This window comes from Trematomus bernacchii, unplaced genomic scaffold (assembly GCF_902827165.1).
Source record: "Trematomus bernacchii unplaced genomic scaffold, fTreBer1.1, whole genome shotgun sequence".
Classification (NCBI taxonomy): Eukaryota; Metazoa; Chordata; class Actinopteri; order Perciformes; family Nototheniidae; genus Trematomus; species Trematomus bernacchii.
Genome location: NW_022987710.1, coordinates 2,269,611 through 2,289,232, shown reverse-complemented (window position 1 = coordinate 2,289,232; position 19,622 = coordinate 2,269,611). Strand labels below are relative to the sequence as shown.

Here is a 19,622-nt window from a genome sequence, read left to right as displayed (position 1 = left end):
CCTGAAACGAAAAACAATCCTCACTGACCCACGGGTTTCTGTTCTGTGTGAGTTTTGGGGGCAATACTATCATATTGAATTGGGGAAAACAAAAACACCATATAAAAAAATTGAGATATGGAAAAATACAAGGCAGGCAAATATGAACTCTGCACTAAGGAAAACAAAAACATGTTATGCGAATAAACTTGTCCCGAACAATTCCAAGGCAATATGGAGGATCCTGAGATTATATTCCTAGTATATTTTATTAACTGTAGAAATTCAAAACGTAATAATGATTTGCTATTTTTGACAGATACACAGAGTAAGGGGAGTACCTATAGTCAGGGGTGCACATCACTTTTTTAGTGAATTACTCAGATGAGTACCAGGAGACAGCGTTTGGTTAATAAGTGCAGTATTCCTCACTGTCCTCCTCAGTGTCTCCTTCACTGTCCTCTATTTACACTTCTTGCATGGTAGATGATGAAGAGATGCTGCAGTCTTCCTCACTGTCTTCTTCAGAGAGCTTTTGCTCCACCTTGTTGTAAATAAAACTGCAGCAGCTTGACCACAGAACGTGAACGTTGTGATCAGCTGATTTTGCGCAGTTCTCCAGTGTGGACCAGAATGTGCACAGGAGGGGAGTCTCCGTCCGCAGCCAGTTGGCGTAGTTTTTGTACAATTCTGTTGTTCATACTGACGTTAACAGCAGCCCTGTCTTTGCACACGGCACTAGGGATGGGTATCGTTTGAAATGTATCGATTCCGATTCCGGTTCTGCTTATTGATTCCGGTTCTTATCGATACCCCGTTTCGATTCCAAAATTGTGAAAGAAAGAGGTCAAACGTTTAGATAACAAAAATATCTTTATTCTTTTAAGCTTTAACTGACATTTTTACAAATACAAAATATACATGCAATACAAATGTATTGCACAATAGCTGTGCTTTATTTTAACTGAGCTATGCCTGTGGCAAGCTATTAGCAGGCATTACACTGTGCCTTGTCTTTTTCTGTTTTAGTGTAGTGGAGCCTCACTTTAGAGCGTTTACCGCCATCCATCTTTGGTGTTATGAAGTGACTGAGCTCGTGAACTGTCTACGGGAGGGCGGGGGGAGCGTCGCTGCGGGGCCACTGTGGACCTCTGTCGCCTGTCAGCGCAACTTACATGATGCCGTTTAAAGAAATTAAGGGCGGTGCCGGCCGTCAGCGTACCGAGCCGGCCGTCAACGGCCCGCTGACGACCGGCCGTTCTGTGATTCTCCAGAACACACAGATGGCCAGTCCGCCCTTACCCTGTATACCGCCTTTAGGAACCGTTAAGCAGAACCAACATTGTGTATTTTGTATGGGTACCCGGTACCCGGCATTTTCTTATCGGTTCTCATCCGGAACCGAGTTTCGGTTCCCAACTCTACACGGCACTAACTCTGTCGTCCAGTGATCTAAGCCTCTGCCTCATGTAAAGCTTCACAGGTCCGTCGGCTATGGCCTGCGGCTCGGCCAGCTCCCAGTTCAATCAGTCCAAGAAAGTCTGAAGATTTTTTGCAGGGAGCGAAACCCCTAAGTGGTTGCTTAATGTATTTTAGTTTTCTGGACATGTCTAATAGTTTACTGCACTGAGTGTTGACAAGAAACACGTGTAGACAAAATATGTGTTTTGTTTTGATGACCTATCAGGTACGCAAAGGCGCGCAGTGACTCAAGTGATGTTACGCATTTCAGATGTTGCCACGCATGCGTACCTGCGTTATGTGTTTTGGCAGACATAAGCAGCCATACTGTTCCTTTTCCTACTGTACTGCTTCACACATCTACTGATGCAGATTCATTTCAGTACCTTCTCATCGTATACGATGCCCGGTCGGATCTCAGGAGCCTGGTAACCCGGTGTGCCCTCGACCCCCAAGGCTCCCTCATGGAAGGTTTGTCGAGAAATGCCATAGTCAGAAAGTTTAATGTTAACCGGATCTTGAACCTGGAAGAAGATACACAAACAACTGTTTGTTTTATAAGAAAACTGAAATTGGTCATATGATTCAAGTATCTAATGAAAGTATTTTGAATGCCTGTCCCTGTCTTAATAATCTCTGTTGGACACTGACAGCAGGCACACCAAGTCAAATAAGCTGTGACTATCTTAACACATAAATAATGTTAATACATAATGAAGACATGTAACCAAAATAACATGTATACAACCCATTCACAGACCTCCAGAGACCACACCAGGATGTTGTCAGATTTGAGGTCACAGAAGATGATGCTCTTCCTGTGAAGGTATGCCAGTCCTGTGGCAATCTGATAGGCTACTCTAAAAGTTAGCATGTGACCGAGGGGCATGTATCTGGAGCCTACAAGGAGAAAACATAACGATCATGTTCCACTAACATAGCAACAGGTTATAAGATCAACTTCAGGAGATAATCACATGATGCAGTTCCTTCTACATGCCTTTGCGCTTCTCCTCCAGCACAGTGTTCAGGCTGCCCAGGGGGGCTAACTGCAATGCGAAGCACAGGGGGTGGATGCTGATGCCCAGCAGAGAGACGATGCAGGGATGCAGCAGAGAGTGCAACATACTGGCCTCCTGGCGAAACTCAGAGAAGCTCCGACAGGCATCTGCAGACTGCAGGTGTTTCAGCATGGTGTCTGAGGCAAGAAGGAATAGAACCAGAGGAAGCAACACAGTTTAGAGGATACATAAAGAATAGATGTCTGCTGCAATGAAAGCAATACTAAAAGCTCAAAATATTATATGTCTACAGTACATGCTTTAATCAAAATCAAATCAAAGCCCATTATCACAAAACACGTTTGTCCCAGTGGGCTTTACAGATTAAAAACAAACAACAACATTGTAAACAATAAAATTACAGAAAAATGAAAAGACACGATAATGTGTGAAATACAAATAGAAACTAGAAAATGCATTTCCTGCTGAAAATGCATGCAAATGCTGTAAGCTGCGCACATTTGTTGCTGAATTTAGCTGAAAATGCAGAAAAAGCTGAATATTTGAATAGCTGAATGGTGACTGTAGCTGCTTTTAGCTTCACAAACCAAGTAAGTATGTTGCTGAACTTAGCGGAGAAATGCAGAAAGGTGAAATTATTTGAATCAAAATTGTTAAAGCTCAAATACATTTGTTGGAAAACTTAACAGTGAAATGTTAAAGTGGAAGAGTAGGAAAAATAGTGATGAAGCTTAATAAACAACTAAATGTATAGCCTCAATGTCCTGAAATAGTATTTTTGTAATTATGATCATATGACTGTATATCAAATTAGGTAAGAACATTGAAGACTATCTTAAAATTAGAAAGTTGCCTTAGGACTGCAGACAGGAATATAGATCCTCTTTAAAACATTTTATTAAGCTGCAATTTGAAAGGTGCTTGGATTAGAATGGCATTGTGATAACAGAGTGACATTAGTGATGGATAGAAAGAGGAGGTAACCCTCTTCTGATCACAGCTTTGAGAGATCGCCGTGACTTCCGTAAATATTAGTCTAAGGCAAAACATGGAGAGGTTGTTTATCATACGGATCTATCGTCATCCTGATTTTAAGATCTGTCCAGTGTTTCTGCTTTATTAATTTCATGAGCACCGCTTATAAAATGTCCCACGAGCCACGATCATATACTTTTGTGTCTCGAGTGCCAGTGTTCTCACACACAAGCATACGCACACTCGCACCAACAAAAACACACACACAAAGTGGAACAAAGCAGAAACAGAAACATGTATTTTTCTAGGCAAAACACACACTGACTGACTTCCCACAGACAATATTTTAACAGTAGGCACTTAATACCCGACTGATGCACCTCACGTCTTCGAGACGTTGCTAAAAACATTGCAGGAGAACGCCCCCTAAGGCTCTCCCTCACAGAGCTGAACTGACCAATCAGAATCTGGGTCCCGCCTGCTTCATTTTCATATGGCTGACTAGTGAACGAGTTGGCCATATAAACGGCAACTAGTTAACTAGTGGATACATATTGCAGCGTACACGTTAACTAGTGAAGGCAAAATGTTCACTAGTTAACTAGTTGAAGCCTCTTTTGGTCTTACAAGCTGACTATTGAGGCTCAAAATGTGCACTAGTTAACTAGTGAGGTCCAAATTGTCCACTAGATACACTAGTACAATTGTTTTTACCTTACTAGCTAACTAGTTACACACAATTTATCTCACTAGTTAACTGGTGAAGCCTTAGAGGAGTCACTAGTAAACTAGTGACACAGATGTTTATCTTACTAGTTAACTAGTGGAGGGCATTCTTTCTCACTAGTCAGGTTCTGTTATAAACATGTTAGACTTTGACCGTACATGTTACACATTTTTCTTACATGTAAGGGCTTTCCTTCAACTAGTTTGGCTTTGTTTGCACTAGTGAGCAACTGTATGCAACTAGTTAGATATTGATTCAACATGTATGGCTTTTTCCTAAACTAGTGGATATTTTCAGCCCACTAGTTGTGGTTTTCTTCTCTCTAGTTCAACACAATGACTTACTAGTTGACATGTACGTGCAACTAGTTTACTAGACAGACAGACAGAGACACACACGCACGCGCGCGCACGCACGCGCCGCGCTTTTATATATTTTTTATATATAAAAGCACCCCCCCACACACACACACATACACACACATTACTACTACCAACTACTACTACTAATTATACTACTCACACTACTAATATTTCTAATACAACTACTACTACCACTACTATTGCGGCAGTAATCTTTCAAACAAAGTGCCACGAGGGACTAAACAAGAGAAAAACACTGTGGACGCGCAAAAACTCAGTCTTTCCAACAGTATGCGTTTGACCTTTTATTTTTCTAGCAAAAGTTCAATAGTCCATATCCATATATTCTTTTATGCGTGCATGTGTGCATGCGTGCGTGCGTGCGTGCGTGCGTGCGTGCGTGCGTGCGTGCGTGCGTGCGTGCGTGCGTGCGTGCGTGCGGTCAACAAAAATTGTCCTTCTCCAGCTCACTCCCCCTCCATCTATCACAAAGTGTGCAGGTAAAAGCAACCGGATATAACCGCAAACGTCACCACACAAATCCTTTGACACGCCCACCACCTATAGTGACTCAAAAACATGTACCGTAATAAACACAGAAACTACTACTTCAAATGTGGCTCCTACATTCCGGCCCCTAATTATATCAACATAATAATTACATAACTGAAAAATGATGTAGGAGACAATCAAGGAAAAAACTTTTAAGGATAAAAACGTCCTTTGTTAAAGTGTCCTTTTCTTCTTTAGGCAAAAAAAAAATAGAAAAAAAAAAATATATATATATATATATAGTTTGTTAGCCTATGAAGGAGTGATCTTTACTATCACTTAGTAAAAAGTCGGAAAAAACGTCAAGGTCTATGAAGTTCAATAACCCACTAATTTCCTCACGGCTCTTCTGCTTCCTGTAGAAGGCAGATCTTTGTGATAGGCCTGTCCAGATAGCTAGTTTTTGTCTTCACTCGCACCTGACGTACAAGTCCTCTTCTGTCTGGAATGGTTTGTACAATCCTTCCTGTAAGCCATGAGTTGCGAGGTGCTGAGTCATCGACTATGAGCACAATATCTCCTGGTATGAAGTTGCGCTTGACATTTGACCACTTCTGTCGTTCCTGGAGTAGAGGCAAGTACTCCTTAATCCATCGTTTCCAAAACAAGTCTGAGATGTACTGAACTTGTTTCCATCTTCGACGAGCATATATGTCCTCTTTATGAAACAGTCCAGGTGGAAAAGATGGCTTGGTTTTTAGCAGCAAAAGATGGTTAGGGGTTAGTGCTTCCAAGTCATTGGGATCTGTGGATGCTTTTGTTATGGGACGGCTGTTGATGATGGATTCGGCTTCACAAAGAACCGTGTGAAGGCACTCTTCATCAAGGTTCTGTGCCTTCAGGCTGGAATTCAGAACCTTCCTCACAGATCTGATCAACCTTTCCCATACTCCTCCATGATGGGATCCAGTAGGGGGATTGAAAGTCCACTTTATTCCTTTCTGAAGGAGGGTGTTGTTGATTTTAACAATATTCAACCTTTCTATTGCCTCTCTCAATTCACGCTCAGCTCCGACGAAGTTGGTTCCATTATCTGAGCGTAATTCCAATACTTGTCCACGTCTTGCGATGAAGCGTCGAAGAGCATTAACAAAGGAATCTGTATCCAAGGATGAAGCTACTTCGATGTGGATGGCTCTTACTGTTAAGCATGTGAAGAGAACACCATACTTTTTAACTGTACTCCTTCCTCGCTTGACCTCAAAAGGTCCAAAATAGTCAACTCCCACACGAGTGAATGGAGGTTCATCTGGAGAAACTCTGTCTCGAGGTAAATCTGCCATTTGCTGCATTCCTGGAGCTCCATTTAGTCGCCGACAAACAATACATTTTGACAGGGTTTTCCTTATAGCCACACTAGCACCAGGAATCCAGTATCTTTGTCGCAGGCTAGATAGCATGTGGTTACGACCACCGTGTCCCACATCTTGGTGTACTTTCCGTAGAATGATGTCAGAAATGTGAAGATCTTTTACCAATACAGCAGGATGTTTAGATTCTTCAGGCATTGCTGCTCTACTGAGACGTCCTCCCACTCTCAGAACACCATCTTCAAGTACTGGGTTGAGCTTGTAGATGTGACTAGTCCTTTTCACACCTTCTCCCTTTTGCAAGCCTTTGATTTCCTCAGGAAACCTTTTTCTTTGGCAAAAGCAGATAATTTCTTTCTCAGCTTTTCGGAGGTCCTCAATAGAAAGAAAACCAGAGACAACCTGAGCCTTGATAGTCTGCATTTCCTTTTTCATCTCTCGGTCTTGTTGTTCCTTATTCAAGCCAGACTGAGCAAGAGTCAGACTCAATTGCTTCCTTTTTCGACTAAGGCACAGCAGCAGGTTTTTCAACCTAAGGATCCAACCAACCGTCTTCTTCAGGTGGATCCAAGAAGAGAAGTGATTGATCAATCGGGTTACAGCATCCATCTCTTTTTCAACCTTCACAGCGTTCACATTCAGACTTATCTTGACCTCAGGGTCTTCTGGTGCCATTTCAGAGCCATCAGGGTTCACAGGCCACTGTTCTTCAGGTCCAGTGAGAAACTGAGGTCCAGACACCCATGTGTCATCTTTCAGGAGCGTTTCCACTTTGACTCCCCTGGAAGCCCAGTCGGCAGGATTGCTTGCGGTGGGAACATATCTCCACTGAGATGGATTTGATACGCTGCATATTTTTGAAACCCTGTTTGCGACGAAGGTTCGAAACCTTAAGGTCTCATTACTGATGTACTTTAATACGGAAGTACTATCAGTCCAAAAGATGGAGTCTTTAAGTTGCATTTGCAGCTCCTTCCTACACATCTTGTCCATACGACTTGCAACCACGGCAGCCGTCAATTCCATTCGAGGGATGGTTATTGGTTTCAATGGGGCCACTCTAGCTTTTCCCATAATGAAGACACAGTGCACTTGTCCTTTGATGTTATGTAATAACAGGTAAGTCACTGTTCCATAGCCGTCTTCACTTGCATCTGCAAAGTGGTGTAGCTGAGCAGAGGTCACTTCCCCAAAATCCACCGGTTTTAGGCATCTGTCAACTTTAAACTCTTCGAGATTGCAGAGCTCCTTCAGCCAACTTTTCCACTCTTGTGCAGCTGAGGCTGGTATAATATCATCCCAACCAAGTTCCCTTCTGCACAAGTCTTGAAGAATCATCTTGGCTGATAGGACCACAGGTGCCAATATTCCTAATGGGTCAAAGATTGAGCTGACCATGGAAAGGATCCCTCTTCTGGTTATGGGTTTGTCCTTGATCATGATCTTGAACTTAAAGACATCTGACTCAACACACCACTGTACGCCCAATACTCTTTCCACAGGGCGTGTGTCATTGTCCTTCTCCAGCTCACTCCCCCTCCATCTATCACAAAGTGTGCAGGTAAAAGCAACCGGATATAACCGCAAACGTCACCACACCAATCCTTTGACACGCCCACCACCTATCGTGACTCAAAAACATGTACCGTAATAAACACAGAAACTACTACTTCAAATGTGGCTCCTACAACTACCACTACTACTACTACTACTACTAGTACTTACAGTAAAACATGTCTCACTGTACATTCAACTATTAAATCAATCAGCTATTTCAGGACATTGAGGCTATACATTTAGTTGTTCATACCTTTTCAACTTTTCTTTGAAATATTAAGCTTCATCACAATTTGTCCTACTCTTCCAGTTTAACATTTGGCTTTCAAGTTTTCAACAAGGTCAGTGCAATGCAGGGGCGGATCTAGAAAAATATTCATGGGGTGGCAAGAGGGGGGCAGGAGATTTTGAGGGGTGGCATCCCCTGGCAGAAGTATATGCTGATTTAATGGCAGTCATATCAATCAATGTTAACTTGGAAAGCCACAATATTGATATTTTAACTCAATAACATTAGGTGACATTATTGTGGCACAACAGTAAAGCCTTACATATAAATATATACTGTAAGGTGGCAGACATAATTTAATGAATTTTAAATGAACAATAACTGAATGAGTTTGTTTCGCCCTTAGACCAGCAGGGGTACCAAATCTATGCAGACTGCTGCAATAAGTACATTACTGTCTCATTGATGTTTGTCTGAATTAATATGATAATATTAACAATCATATCATTCCTATCAGCTGTCAATCACTTTTATGATTCACATATTCAGTGTTATTATTAAATAAACTATATTTTTTAGTTAATGATGAATGTTCCTCAAGATGCTTGACACCGTCTTATTTGACTTTCTCAGGACTTAAAACTGTTTTTTGGGGGCAGACCCCCACAAAGAAAAACAAAATATACACACATACAAGGTTATCATCTTAACAGTTTTGTATGCTCATCCGTGAGCAGAGCATCAACTTGGCATGCCTATAACAGCTGAATGCAGCGATTACCATTTTGTTCAGCAAAACGCCTCACAAAATTATTAAGATCAACAGCTTTAGTGCGTTTTGATTCAATGCTGAGTACAGCCAAACTTGACAGTCTCTTCTCTGTCATTGTAGACCGCAAATACCTCATTCCTTCAGCACTTGGGTCCGAATGCTTCTCGTTTTGCGCCGTCCCGTTCAAATAAAATCGGCGCCAATCACATTTCCACGCTCGCGCCAGGGCCGGGGGAGGGGTTACAAGACTCGCGTCGTGTGCTGCATTCACTTGCACTCGGACATTAGAGACTTTCTCTCATAAATGTCCGATGAGCCACAACTTTTCTTTCAAAACAAAGCTGCCAACTGGGGTGGCAGCTGGGGAGGCAAGGCCTATTTCTAGGGTGGCAGTTGCCACCCCATGCCACCCTGGTAGATCCGCCCCCGGTGCAATGCATTTGAGCTGTAACAATTTTAATTCAAATCATTTCACTTTTCTGCATTTTTACGCTAAGTTCAGCAGTTTTTAGCTAAAAGCAGCTACAGTCACCATTCAACTATTAAAATATTCAGCTTTTTCTGCATTTTCAGCTAAATTCAGCAACAAATGTGCGCAGCTTACAGCATTCGCACGCATTTTCAGCAGGAAATGCATTTTCTAGTTTTCTTTCTTTTTCCAGCATTTCAACATTCAGAGCTAGAAAACACAGTGTATTTTACTGTGTGAATACTGTTCAGTCAAGAATGATATTGTACAAACCAAATTCAGCTGTGCAGCATCAAAAATATATGTCAGCTTAAAAAACCCATTAAATAATTTCTTTAAAAAAACTAAAAGAACACGCCTCTGCACCTGTATCACTGCTGGAGGCCTGCTGACGACACTTCTTGAAGTGGAAGCGTTTGATTGCCACCGGCTGCTCACGATACCGGGCTCGGTAGATGGTAGTCCCGCTGCCACCCTGGCCAAGGATGTTCTTCTCCTCCTCAGAGTACTCCAGCTGGGCACTGTCCATAAACAGCCTGACACACAGAGACAGAAATAGAGAGAGAGGTATATCAAAGTCAAAGTCAACTTTATTGTCAATCTTTCAGTTTGTGTGTACAGAGTCAGACAGATAGATCGAAATACCGTTTCCCACAATCCCGAGTATATCATCTAAATGTAAAGGTGATGCCGTCGTTAGAACAAAGATCCATGGAAAATTATGCATCTGATGTCCTACTCTTTACCACAAATACTACATTTAGTCAGCATACACTAAAATACAACATTACTTCACAATTGTATTTATTTCCATATAGCCAACATTGCCTCCCATTGAAATAGTCATAAACAAAATGATTAATGACCAATATTTAGATATGACTGAAGAGCTACATGCATGGAGACATCTTCACATTTGTGTTAGACTCTAACAAATGCATCCATATAAGTCTCAATGCTGTCAGTGTTTCCATTCAGCCAACAGGTGGCTGTTCATTCCATTGAGAGTCTCTCGTTGGCCTGCCTCTTTAAAACATAAGTACCTGTATCTGGGCCGACAGAGCGTGTGCCCTGTTGTTTTGCTTTAGCCCCGCCTCCAATCCACTGACCGTTTACCTGACTATGTGTGTCCGTCAAGGGGCATTCAATGTGCTTAAGAAATCACGCCTCCAGGACCCTGAGGCGGGCAGGGAAGATTGTGGCCAACCCCTCCCACCCTGAACACAAACCCCGCCCCCCTCTGGCAGGAGGCTGTGCTCCATCAGTACCAAAACCTCTCGCCACCTGAACAGCTTCTTCCCCTCTGCTACCGGCCTCATTAACCAGGCCACTGACAGTGACTATTATCCACCCCATAATAGCATTATGCATTACATTAATACACATCATGCGAAATGGCGGCGCACGTGGTTGCAGCCAAGCCCCCAGGAAGTGAGCCGGACTCTGATGAGAATATTCGTTGTGGCCAAACGGCGGTACTGCACTTCTGTTAGGTTGCTGGGCCCGGAAACACTTTTTCCCATTGACTTACATTGGGAAAGAGACGTCTGTAAATCGTTGGATAATTTTTTTGAAACTAAATAAACAACCCAGTATGAACGTTTGTATAGCCCTTATTAAAAACATTCGGTCCTCAAGTTGTAAAATGTGCTAATAACGTTATTCTGAGAGTTATTTCCCTCGGCATTATGAATGCGCATCAAACCCACGGGACCGCGCCGCCCGGCACGTTCATGTTACATGTTCAGTACTACATGCGTTTTACCTTTACCCATGGATGCACAATAGAACGGACCCATATCGCCTTACCGTTCGGGTGTTCAGAGCAGAGCTCCCTGTCGGAGCGGCAGAGCGTGATGTGAACAGAAAAATGTTTCTGTCGCAATATTATTTAAGGAATCGTTGAGCTAGCTAACTAGCATACATTGTCACTATCTGCTAACGTTAGCTTTAGCCTTCGTTGTATTATAGTTTTTTTCATAGGCTATAAACAGAGGTGGTATACGTATAGATCTTGTACTTGATTAAAAGTAGAAGTACTCAGATCTGGTACTTGAGTAAAAGTAGAAGTACTCAGATATTGTACTTGAGTAAAAGTAGAAGTACTCAGATATTGTACTTGAGTAATACAGAAGTACTCAGATATTGCACTTGAGTAGAAGTACTCAGATCTTGTACTTGAGTAAAAGTAGAAGTACTCAGATCTTGTACTAGAGTAAAAGTACCAGAGTGTAGGAATACTCTGTTACAGTCAAATTCCTGCATTCAAAATGTTCCTCAAGTAAAAGTAGAAAAGTATTCTCATCAAAATGTACTTAAAGTAGCGACAGTAAAAGTAGTCATTGTGCAGATTGGTCCATTTCAGAATAATATATATGATATGTTTTATAATGATTGATCATTAAAGTGTTCTCAAAGCTGGTAAAGGTGCAGCTAGTTTGAATGACTTTTAGCGCGTTCACACCGGAGTACTTTTCTCACAATAGTTCATCAGAACTACAATATATTTGCGTTCACACCAAAAAGCCCCAGGAACTAAATTAGTTAATCAGAACCATTTTTACGCCGTTTTCAGTCCCTGCTCGAGAGCAGGGACTTACGTGGGAGAAAAAAGTTCATACGTCTGATTGGCTGTGCGGAATGCAAACCACACCCGTTTGACTCTGAATTTTTTTTTTTAACCGCCCATTGTATTTGCTCGCTTTATTATAGTTATTATAGCAAAACTAAATAAATCATCGGAGCGGTGGAGTGATGAGGATGTGTCGGCGCTTCTGGCGATTTACTCGGAGGACGCGATCCAGAAGCTTCTACTGAAGGCAATGTCCGTGGTTCAGTAAAGTTAGCAGACCTGGAAAACCGTCCACAGCGCAGTCATGCCGGGAAGGTAAAATAAACTACATGCAATGCATTGTTTTAATCTGCACAATACTGGTCTCAGATGTACTTTTATTTGCTCGGTAGATCGAGTTAGCAATGCTAGGTTGAATTGGGTAACACTGTTACCAGGCCGGAACCGAGCTAGCTAATAACATCTAGCTAGCTCGCTAGCTATTCTCGGCCGCTATAAAAACGTTTTGACTTGTGAATAAGTGTGCAATGTTCTGTAATTTGCTTCACTTACTCATGGCACTAATCGTGTGTTTCAGGCGAGGTGTTTCTCTCTGGATTGGAAACTAGTTAGCTTTCCCCTCCGGGATAAAACGATAATATAACGTTAGCAATTAGCATGCTAGCTGGACATAATGCTACCTCATGAGTAATTTGCAACATTCATTCTACATGTTAATGGTAAAAGCTTAAACAGTTGATTACCTGCATGCCACAAAGACTGATGTTTTAATATTTTGCACATTTAAAGTGGACCTATCATGCTATATTTAAATGATATATTGTAGGGCCATACCTATATAAGGTATATTTATACGTTTCTGTTTTCAAAATACCAAACAGATCATGCATTTTAGCCATGCCTCATTTCGCTCTATTTGCTGTTTGCTGTCTACGGGGCTGATTCTGTGAGCTGCAGCTGACCACGCCCCCCTGCAGGAGAGGGGAGCCGTGCTCTGATGAAGTCAGAAGAGGGGGAGAAAAATAGATCTCCGTCCTCCGTGTTTTATTATATTATTATAGGCCTATAGAGTCGTTATTCATTTGTTTTAAAGCTCAATAAATAACAAAGAAGACCTTTGACTGGCACTTTTCTAATTTTGTCCGGAAGATTTAAACTTTAACGGACATCTTGACCGGCGAAAGAAACTGAAACTGAAACTCTGCCGCACGGTCCCCTCGTTCCTTGGAAGAGGCGGAGAGGTGGGTGTTTGTCATCTGCTGGTGGACTAACCGGAGAGAATTACAGTGCTTGCCTCGACGGGGAGGGATTGCATTGAATTAAAGCAGCGGGAGCAAACGCTTGCCTCGGGGAGGGAGAAAAAAAGCCACAGCGGAGAATAAACAGAAGGGTAACCATGGTAACTATGCGTGGGAAGTCTTCTTCGCTGCTTTTGTGGCAGACTACAGCGCCACTTACAGGCCTGGCATATGTACTACAGCGTCTCCAGTGCTTTCGAGCGGCAATGGCCGGCCGCGGCCCAACCCCACATTCCCCTGATAGGTGGAGAGTTGGCCCAATAGCCGTAGCGCCACTTTACTGACGTCAGTAAAGTGTTCAAATCTGGATCAGTTTTTATTAGATCCATTGCAGCCCCTTTTTTAGAGATTTGGGTATAGTGTTGCTACAAACGTATAAATTAGGCTTACTAATAAGACAACTCAGATCTGAAGCTACACAGGAATCTGCTGCCAAAGTGCAATAAAAAAGACCAAATTAATAGAATCAAACCCTTTTTTTGTTGCATTTTAGTAGAGTATAAAAAGAAATGCCTTTAAAATAGGATGCAAGCAACACTAGTTTCTTAACCTGAATGGATAATAGACTATAATCAATTTAAGTTTGCATTCTTATACCATTTTGTACAATAATTATAATGAATAAGTTCAAACAAACTAAAACTTACAGCTGATTAATAACGGTATCTAACTTGAGTTTTTATTATATCAAAAACCTGTTGAAATGCTACTGTCTCCAAAAAGCGCGTCGGCAGCCTCCAGGAATGCTTCCTTCACAACTTCGCCGTCTTTGAAATACTTCCTGTGTTTCGCAAGAACGTGACTGACACGATAAGATGCTATGGTAGCAGCCTTGCTCTTGTTGTTGGGCCTGGTGAAAATGGACTGCTGTGCATTTAGCTGTCCTTTCAGGTCCCTCACCTTTTGGGAGCGTAGGGCAGAATTAGGAGGGAATCCCGTCTCGTAGCGTTTGTGCACTGTTTTGAAATGCCGCTCCTAAATTACCCTTCTTCGATAAAGCCACGCTCGCATTGCAGATGAGACAGATGGACTTTGAATTGGAATAGATACAAAAATAATCATCCTCCCTGCCATTTTCATAATGTCTTCCATTTTTGTAAAGCACTTTGAATTGCCTTGTGTTGAAAGGTGCTATATAAATAAACTTGCCTTGCCTTGCCTTGCCTTGCCTTGCCTTGCCTCCCACTCGGAGTGAAAATTATATATTTTGGGCTTTTTTGCTTCTGCCATAATTGCGGTCTTGTATGTCTTGTTGACACGGACAACGTCAGCGAAATAGTGCCCACTGCCCACCAGCCACGCCCCGACACATGGGGTCACGCCGGCCAATCACAAAGCTTTGATGCGTTCAAGTGCATTATTCTGGCACAGGAAGATTATGTTATAGGACATTAACGATAAAACAGAATATTGTTGTTCTATTTTTAGACACATCTCGCGATCGACTGGGAATCTCCCCGCGATCGACCGGTCGATCGCGATCGACTGGTTGGGCACCCCTGGTAGGCGATTAAACTGATCTTATATCTTGCTTATTTCTCCTTAGGAAAGCGGGCACGGGATGACAGCTTCCTTGACACCATCATGGCGATGGACCGCCGTGCCATGGTCAGCAAGGAGAATGAGGACCTGCGTGCCAAGGAGATGCACGACGAACGGCTGCTGCATTCACACAAGGCCCAGGAATCGGACGACCAGCTGCTCATGGTGATGCAGCGCCATGCTAACTCGGCGGCGCGCCAGGTGGAGGTGTCGGCGCGTTGGTGTTCGGATCAGGGGAGCACAGGTTCAAACCCCACTGCAGTCAGCATGTCGTTGTGTCCCTGGGCAAGACACTTCACCCCAAATTGCCTACACCTGGGACAGTTCATTTTGTATTATTGTGATTATATATATGCCACTGTTATTAATACTGACACTTCACTTTGCACTAAGGTGTGTCTGCTGCTGAGCCTATCTATTGTTATTATATATATATATATATGTTTTGATACTACTGACACTTTATTTTATATTGAAAATGTTAACTTCTACAGTATTTACATGCATACGACACACCTGGGACAGCGTGATGCTGTTATTGATATTGTCTTGAGTGTGCAATAAAAGAGAACCTACATGGCGATTAAACAGAGCCTGTATCTTACATTTTTCATTACATTTCATGTAACTAAGCTTGCTTATTTCTCCTCTGACACTTTATCTTTACAGTGACCTGTGTAGCATCCTATACATCACATGTAAGTGATTATTCTGATACCATCATGTTTCATCGGTTATAAACTGGCGAAGCTTTATTTATTGTGGCTTTCAAAAAGATAATTTCATTGTATTTCAAAATGGCGTCCAACACAAGCACTATTTATTTATAGAAAGAGAAATGGTTAAGTTTGTTATTACCAGTGTTGTGAGTTCAATATTTTTTATTAATTATAGTAAGGGAACATCTTAGGAGTTAGTGTAGTGAGTTTCAGAGCAGTGTAATAATTATTTGACCTAAAACTAAATGTTTTTATGAATGTCCTCTGAGGAGGAGATGGGGATTTGCTAACTTTTGATTTCCCCCATTTTACACGACACAAATGGAGGCCACTATGGGCCAAAACTAACACGTAGGTTTCTGTAGGGTTCATGGCAGACGGATGCAGTTGCTCTCAGGAGGATATATAATAAAGGTGTGTTAACTGCTGAGCCTATTTAGTGTGCATACGACACACCTGGCACAGTTTATTCATTTCACACGTAGCGTAGCGCGTGCATGTCGTCGTCCAATCCTTTTGTCAATCCTTCTTAACCGCCTTCGCTTCCGAATCAGCATTGCTATTGCATTTGACTGGTCGACGATCTGTATTTGTGTTTGCTTAAATAACTCAGACGAAGCTCATGTCTGAGGTCGGAAGGTAAACAGATGCCTCAAATACAGCAGGTGAGCGCGGCAGTATACGCGGGAGGTTTTTCTTCTTCTTTTTCTCTCGGTTTTTTGGCGGATTGCAACTTTAAGGTGCATACCGCCACCTACTGTACTCGCCGTGAAGTTGTTTGCGGCCTGCCAGTAAACCCAAAGCAGAAGAAGAAGAAGTGACGTCAGCGGCTCATTTGCCTAATCCACCCCCAGGAACTCATTTTGGTGTGAACGCGATCTGCTTTAGTTCATCAGAACTAAAAGAGTTCTCATGAACTATTGTGGGAAAAGTACTTGGTGTGAACGCGCCTGAGAAGCTGCCGGCACACAGAGCTAAACGCTTTCCTGCTCGTTCTAATATCTGAGCAGCTTCTGCAGGGAGTCAATGGAGGACGTATTGTATTTCCGGGAGACAAATTGTATACAATAATAACTTCCTACACTAAAATACTTTGTTCTACACCAACAGTGGACTGAGATTATCAGCCACAATACTGCTTCACTTTCTTTCATAGGTGGTAGCCCTTGAATTCCCAAAAGGCTCTGTGTCGCTGTTTTGTATATATAGTATGAAATAATAATGTGTATGATATGATAGTATAAGCCTTTCCTCAGTCAGGGTATACAGCCGCATCAACAGAAAAACAGACTGTGAAGCATGCTGGAAACATGTTTCTAATGTCCAGAGGCCAACCCATATCAGTATGTAAAGCGCAATGGTTTGGTTACCGTGAAGGGAAGTCAGTCATGAAGAGTTCTGGGACCAGTTCCTGCAGGCTGACTGGGTGCTCAGGGTGCTGAGGACAGAGGATGTGCTCCTTCTCCACTGCAGCCAGAACACAGTCCTCCATGTTGAAGTAATGAAGCCCTGCCCCTCCTGCGCCATCAGCCCCCTCCCCTGCTCCCCATGCTCCCTCTTCTCCCACCTGACCTACAAGCTTGGCTTGCTTCTGCGGGCCCAGTGAGGCACAGAGGGGACAGGGAGAGTACTGCTCCATGAGGAGACTCCCGTCACTCTCACTGGCGGTCAGAGCTACAAGAGAGGACACAGAAATAAAATAAATGTACAAGATCTGTGTTTATTGGACAAACATGTGTAACATGTCTGAGGGCAGCAGAACAGACACTGTCATTTATCAAAGGGATTCAATAGGCAACATATTTGTGATAGTGGCCTTTAAAAATTAAACTGTGTCATATAGATTGCACAGAGTGTAGGCTTATTATTATTATTATTATTATGTAGAGTATTCTACACAGCCAACCTCTCGGAGTCCTTCCTCAGTTTCCCTCCCTCAGGAAACTTCAACTTTAGCTTGTTGAAGTTTTTTTGGGAGAGTTTTTTCTTTATCCAAGGGTTTTGAATGCTCCTTTAGAATGGTTTGTTTAATGTGCCGTGTTGCACCCATGAGAATGGTTTATATGTTTTGTTATTTGAACACTAGATGGCGTAATTGGGCAACAGCATATAACTGGTCTCCTGGCACAGGTGTATTGATTGTAACTGGGAGAGCAAGAGTTTTTTGACCGTGTCTGTGAACACGCTATATTTCTTTGACAATAAAATATATTAGGTAGGTAGGTAGGTAGGTAGGTAGGTAGGTAGGTAGGTAGGTAGGTAGGTAGGTAGGTAGGTAGGTAGGTAGGTAGGTAGGTAGGTAGGTAGGTAGGTAGGTAACTACATGTATGTATACATATACAGTAGAAAGGACACATTAAATATTACAACATTTAATGCAGCCTTACTATGATGGCTAACCTAAATACGGTGCTTTTCTACCGATTACCTTCCCACTACACTGGTAAGGTACAACTAGGCGGACTAATAAGATGTGAAGTGCTTTGTAATTATAGTATTCAAAGATCTTTTTTTGATTTGTGAAAACATTTTGCGTATTGGCAGATCCGTTTTACATTTGCACATTTTTTTTGTGAGTTTGCAAATCTTTTGAATGCATTTGTGTTAGGTGTTTTACATTTACAAATCACACATTTACACACAAATAATTTGTATGTTCACACAAATATTATTGAGACATATATAAGCCCATAGAAGACCTTTTGGGTCATATGCTGAATACAAATGCTCTTCTGCAAACCTTGACAAACGTGTCAACCAGACAAATGGCAAGATAAACAGTTGAATAGTGAAAAACATAATACAATTATATTAAATCAAGTGTTCAGGGCACTGACCGGGGAACCACTGATCGATCAGAGAGTTCACGTTGTCCGTGATGAAAGCCATGGCAGAGAAGTCTCTGCTCTCTGAATGGCAGATGATCTTTATCCCTCCACTCTTCTTCCTCTTCCAGTTAACATCTGATGACTCCACACTGCAGAAACACAAATGCACGTCGCCGTCTCATTATACTGAGCTATATCTGCTTTCACTACCTCACCATTCACCATTTACACAGGAGCTGTTCAACATAACATTTTCTGTCTCCCTGTTTTCATTGAATTCATTTTAGATTTTCAGAGCATGTTTTGTCTTAATGTTTACATTACATTATTACATTACATTGCATTTAGCTGACGCTTTTATTCAAAGCGACTTACAATAAGTGCATTCGACCAGGAAGATACAAACTTGAAGAAAACAGAATCATTGAGCAAGATACTGATCATCCAACTGAAGCTCCACACACTTCATTTCATCAATAAAGCATTTCCCTCATTTAATTCCTGCCTGCGTCATAGTAACCCCCGCTCTGACCTGAGGTAGCCTCCATCAAAAGTGACCAGCAGCCCCTCCTTCCAGTATATGGTCTGGCTGCGTCTGACTCTGAAGGTGCTGCACCGGTTCCTCTGCTGGGTTCCAGCAAAACTGTAGATCACAGAGTTCCTGCTGCACTGGCTCCTGGTGTTTCTTTTGGGCTCAAAAGACTGTCACAACACAGCATCAGGCCATGATTGTAAGAGGAGTGTAAGTACAAAAGGTGAGTAATGATGATCAGCTGCTTTCAGTACCTGCAGGTCCATCTCTGTGAGGCTAATGAGCATCCTGGCTATAAAGCGCTCCCAAAATCCAGCAGGAACAAAGCTCATCCTGACGAGGCGCTGCAGGGTGTTGTGGGTCTGCTGGCGAAGGCCGTGGATGTCCATAGCTGGCTTGGGGGGAAGTAAGTGGGGGAGCAGATAGCTTCACCAAGAGAAAAGGGGAAAAGAAGAATTAATTTAAGACTAGAAAAATGTGAATAAACGTTAGATATGCTTGCTGCTAGTGCCAGGCTGTGTATGGCTCAACATCTTAATACATCAGAATCAGAATCCAGTTTATTGCTGGGTACGTTGACACATACAAGGAATTTGCTTTTGTGTATGGTGGTGCAAACATAAACAATCGAAGAAAATAAGTTGTAAGAGTAGCTTAAAAAAATACAACGATGATAAAAAAGAAACTATTTTAAGAAACTATTTAGCATTTTAAAT

At 42.2% G+C, this 19,622-nt stretch overlaps 1 protein-coding gene across 1 annotated transcript in view; it reads right to left on the bottom strand.

The window, feature by feature from the left end:
• Positions 1-19,622, bottom strand: part of lrrk1 (leucine-rich repeat kinase 1) — a 125,227-nt gene that overhangs the window by 22,442 nt on the left and 83,163 nt on the right. The window contains exons 22-29 of the mRNA XM_034140950.1: positions 19,161-19,332; positions 18,907-19,076; positions 18,384-18,523; positions 16,917-17,220; positions 9,782-9,951; positions 2,441-2,638; positions 2,201-2,340; positions 1,827-1,964 (exon numbers count right to left, since the gene is read on the bottom strand). Of these exons, the coding sequence (XP_033996841.1) occupies positions 1,827-1,964; positions 2,201-2,340; positions 2,441-2,638; positions 9,782-9,951; positions 16,917-17,220; positions 18,384-18,523; positions 18,907-19,076; positions 19,161-19,332 (1,432 nt within the window). The remainder of the gene's footprint in view (positions 1-1,826; positions 1,965-2,200; positions 2,341-2,440; positions 2,639-9,781; positions 9,952-16,916; positions 17,221-18,383; positions 18,524-18,906; positions 19,077-19,160; positions 19,333-19,622) is intronic.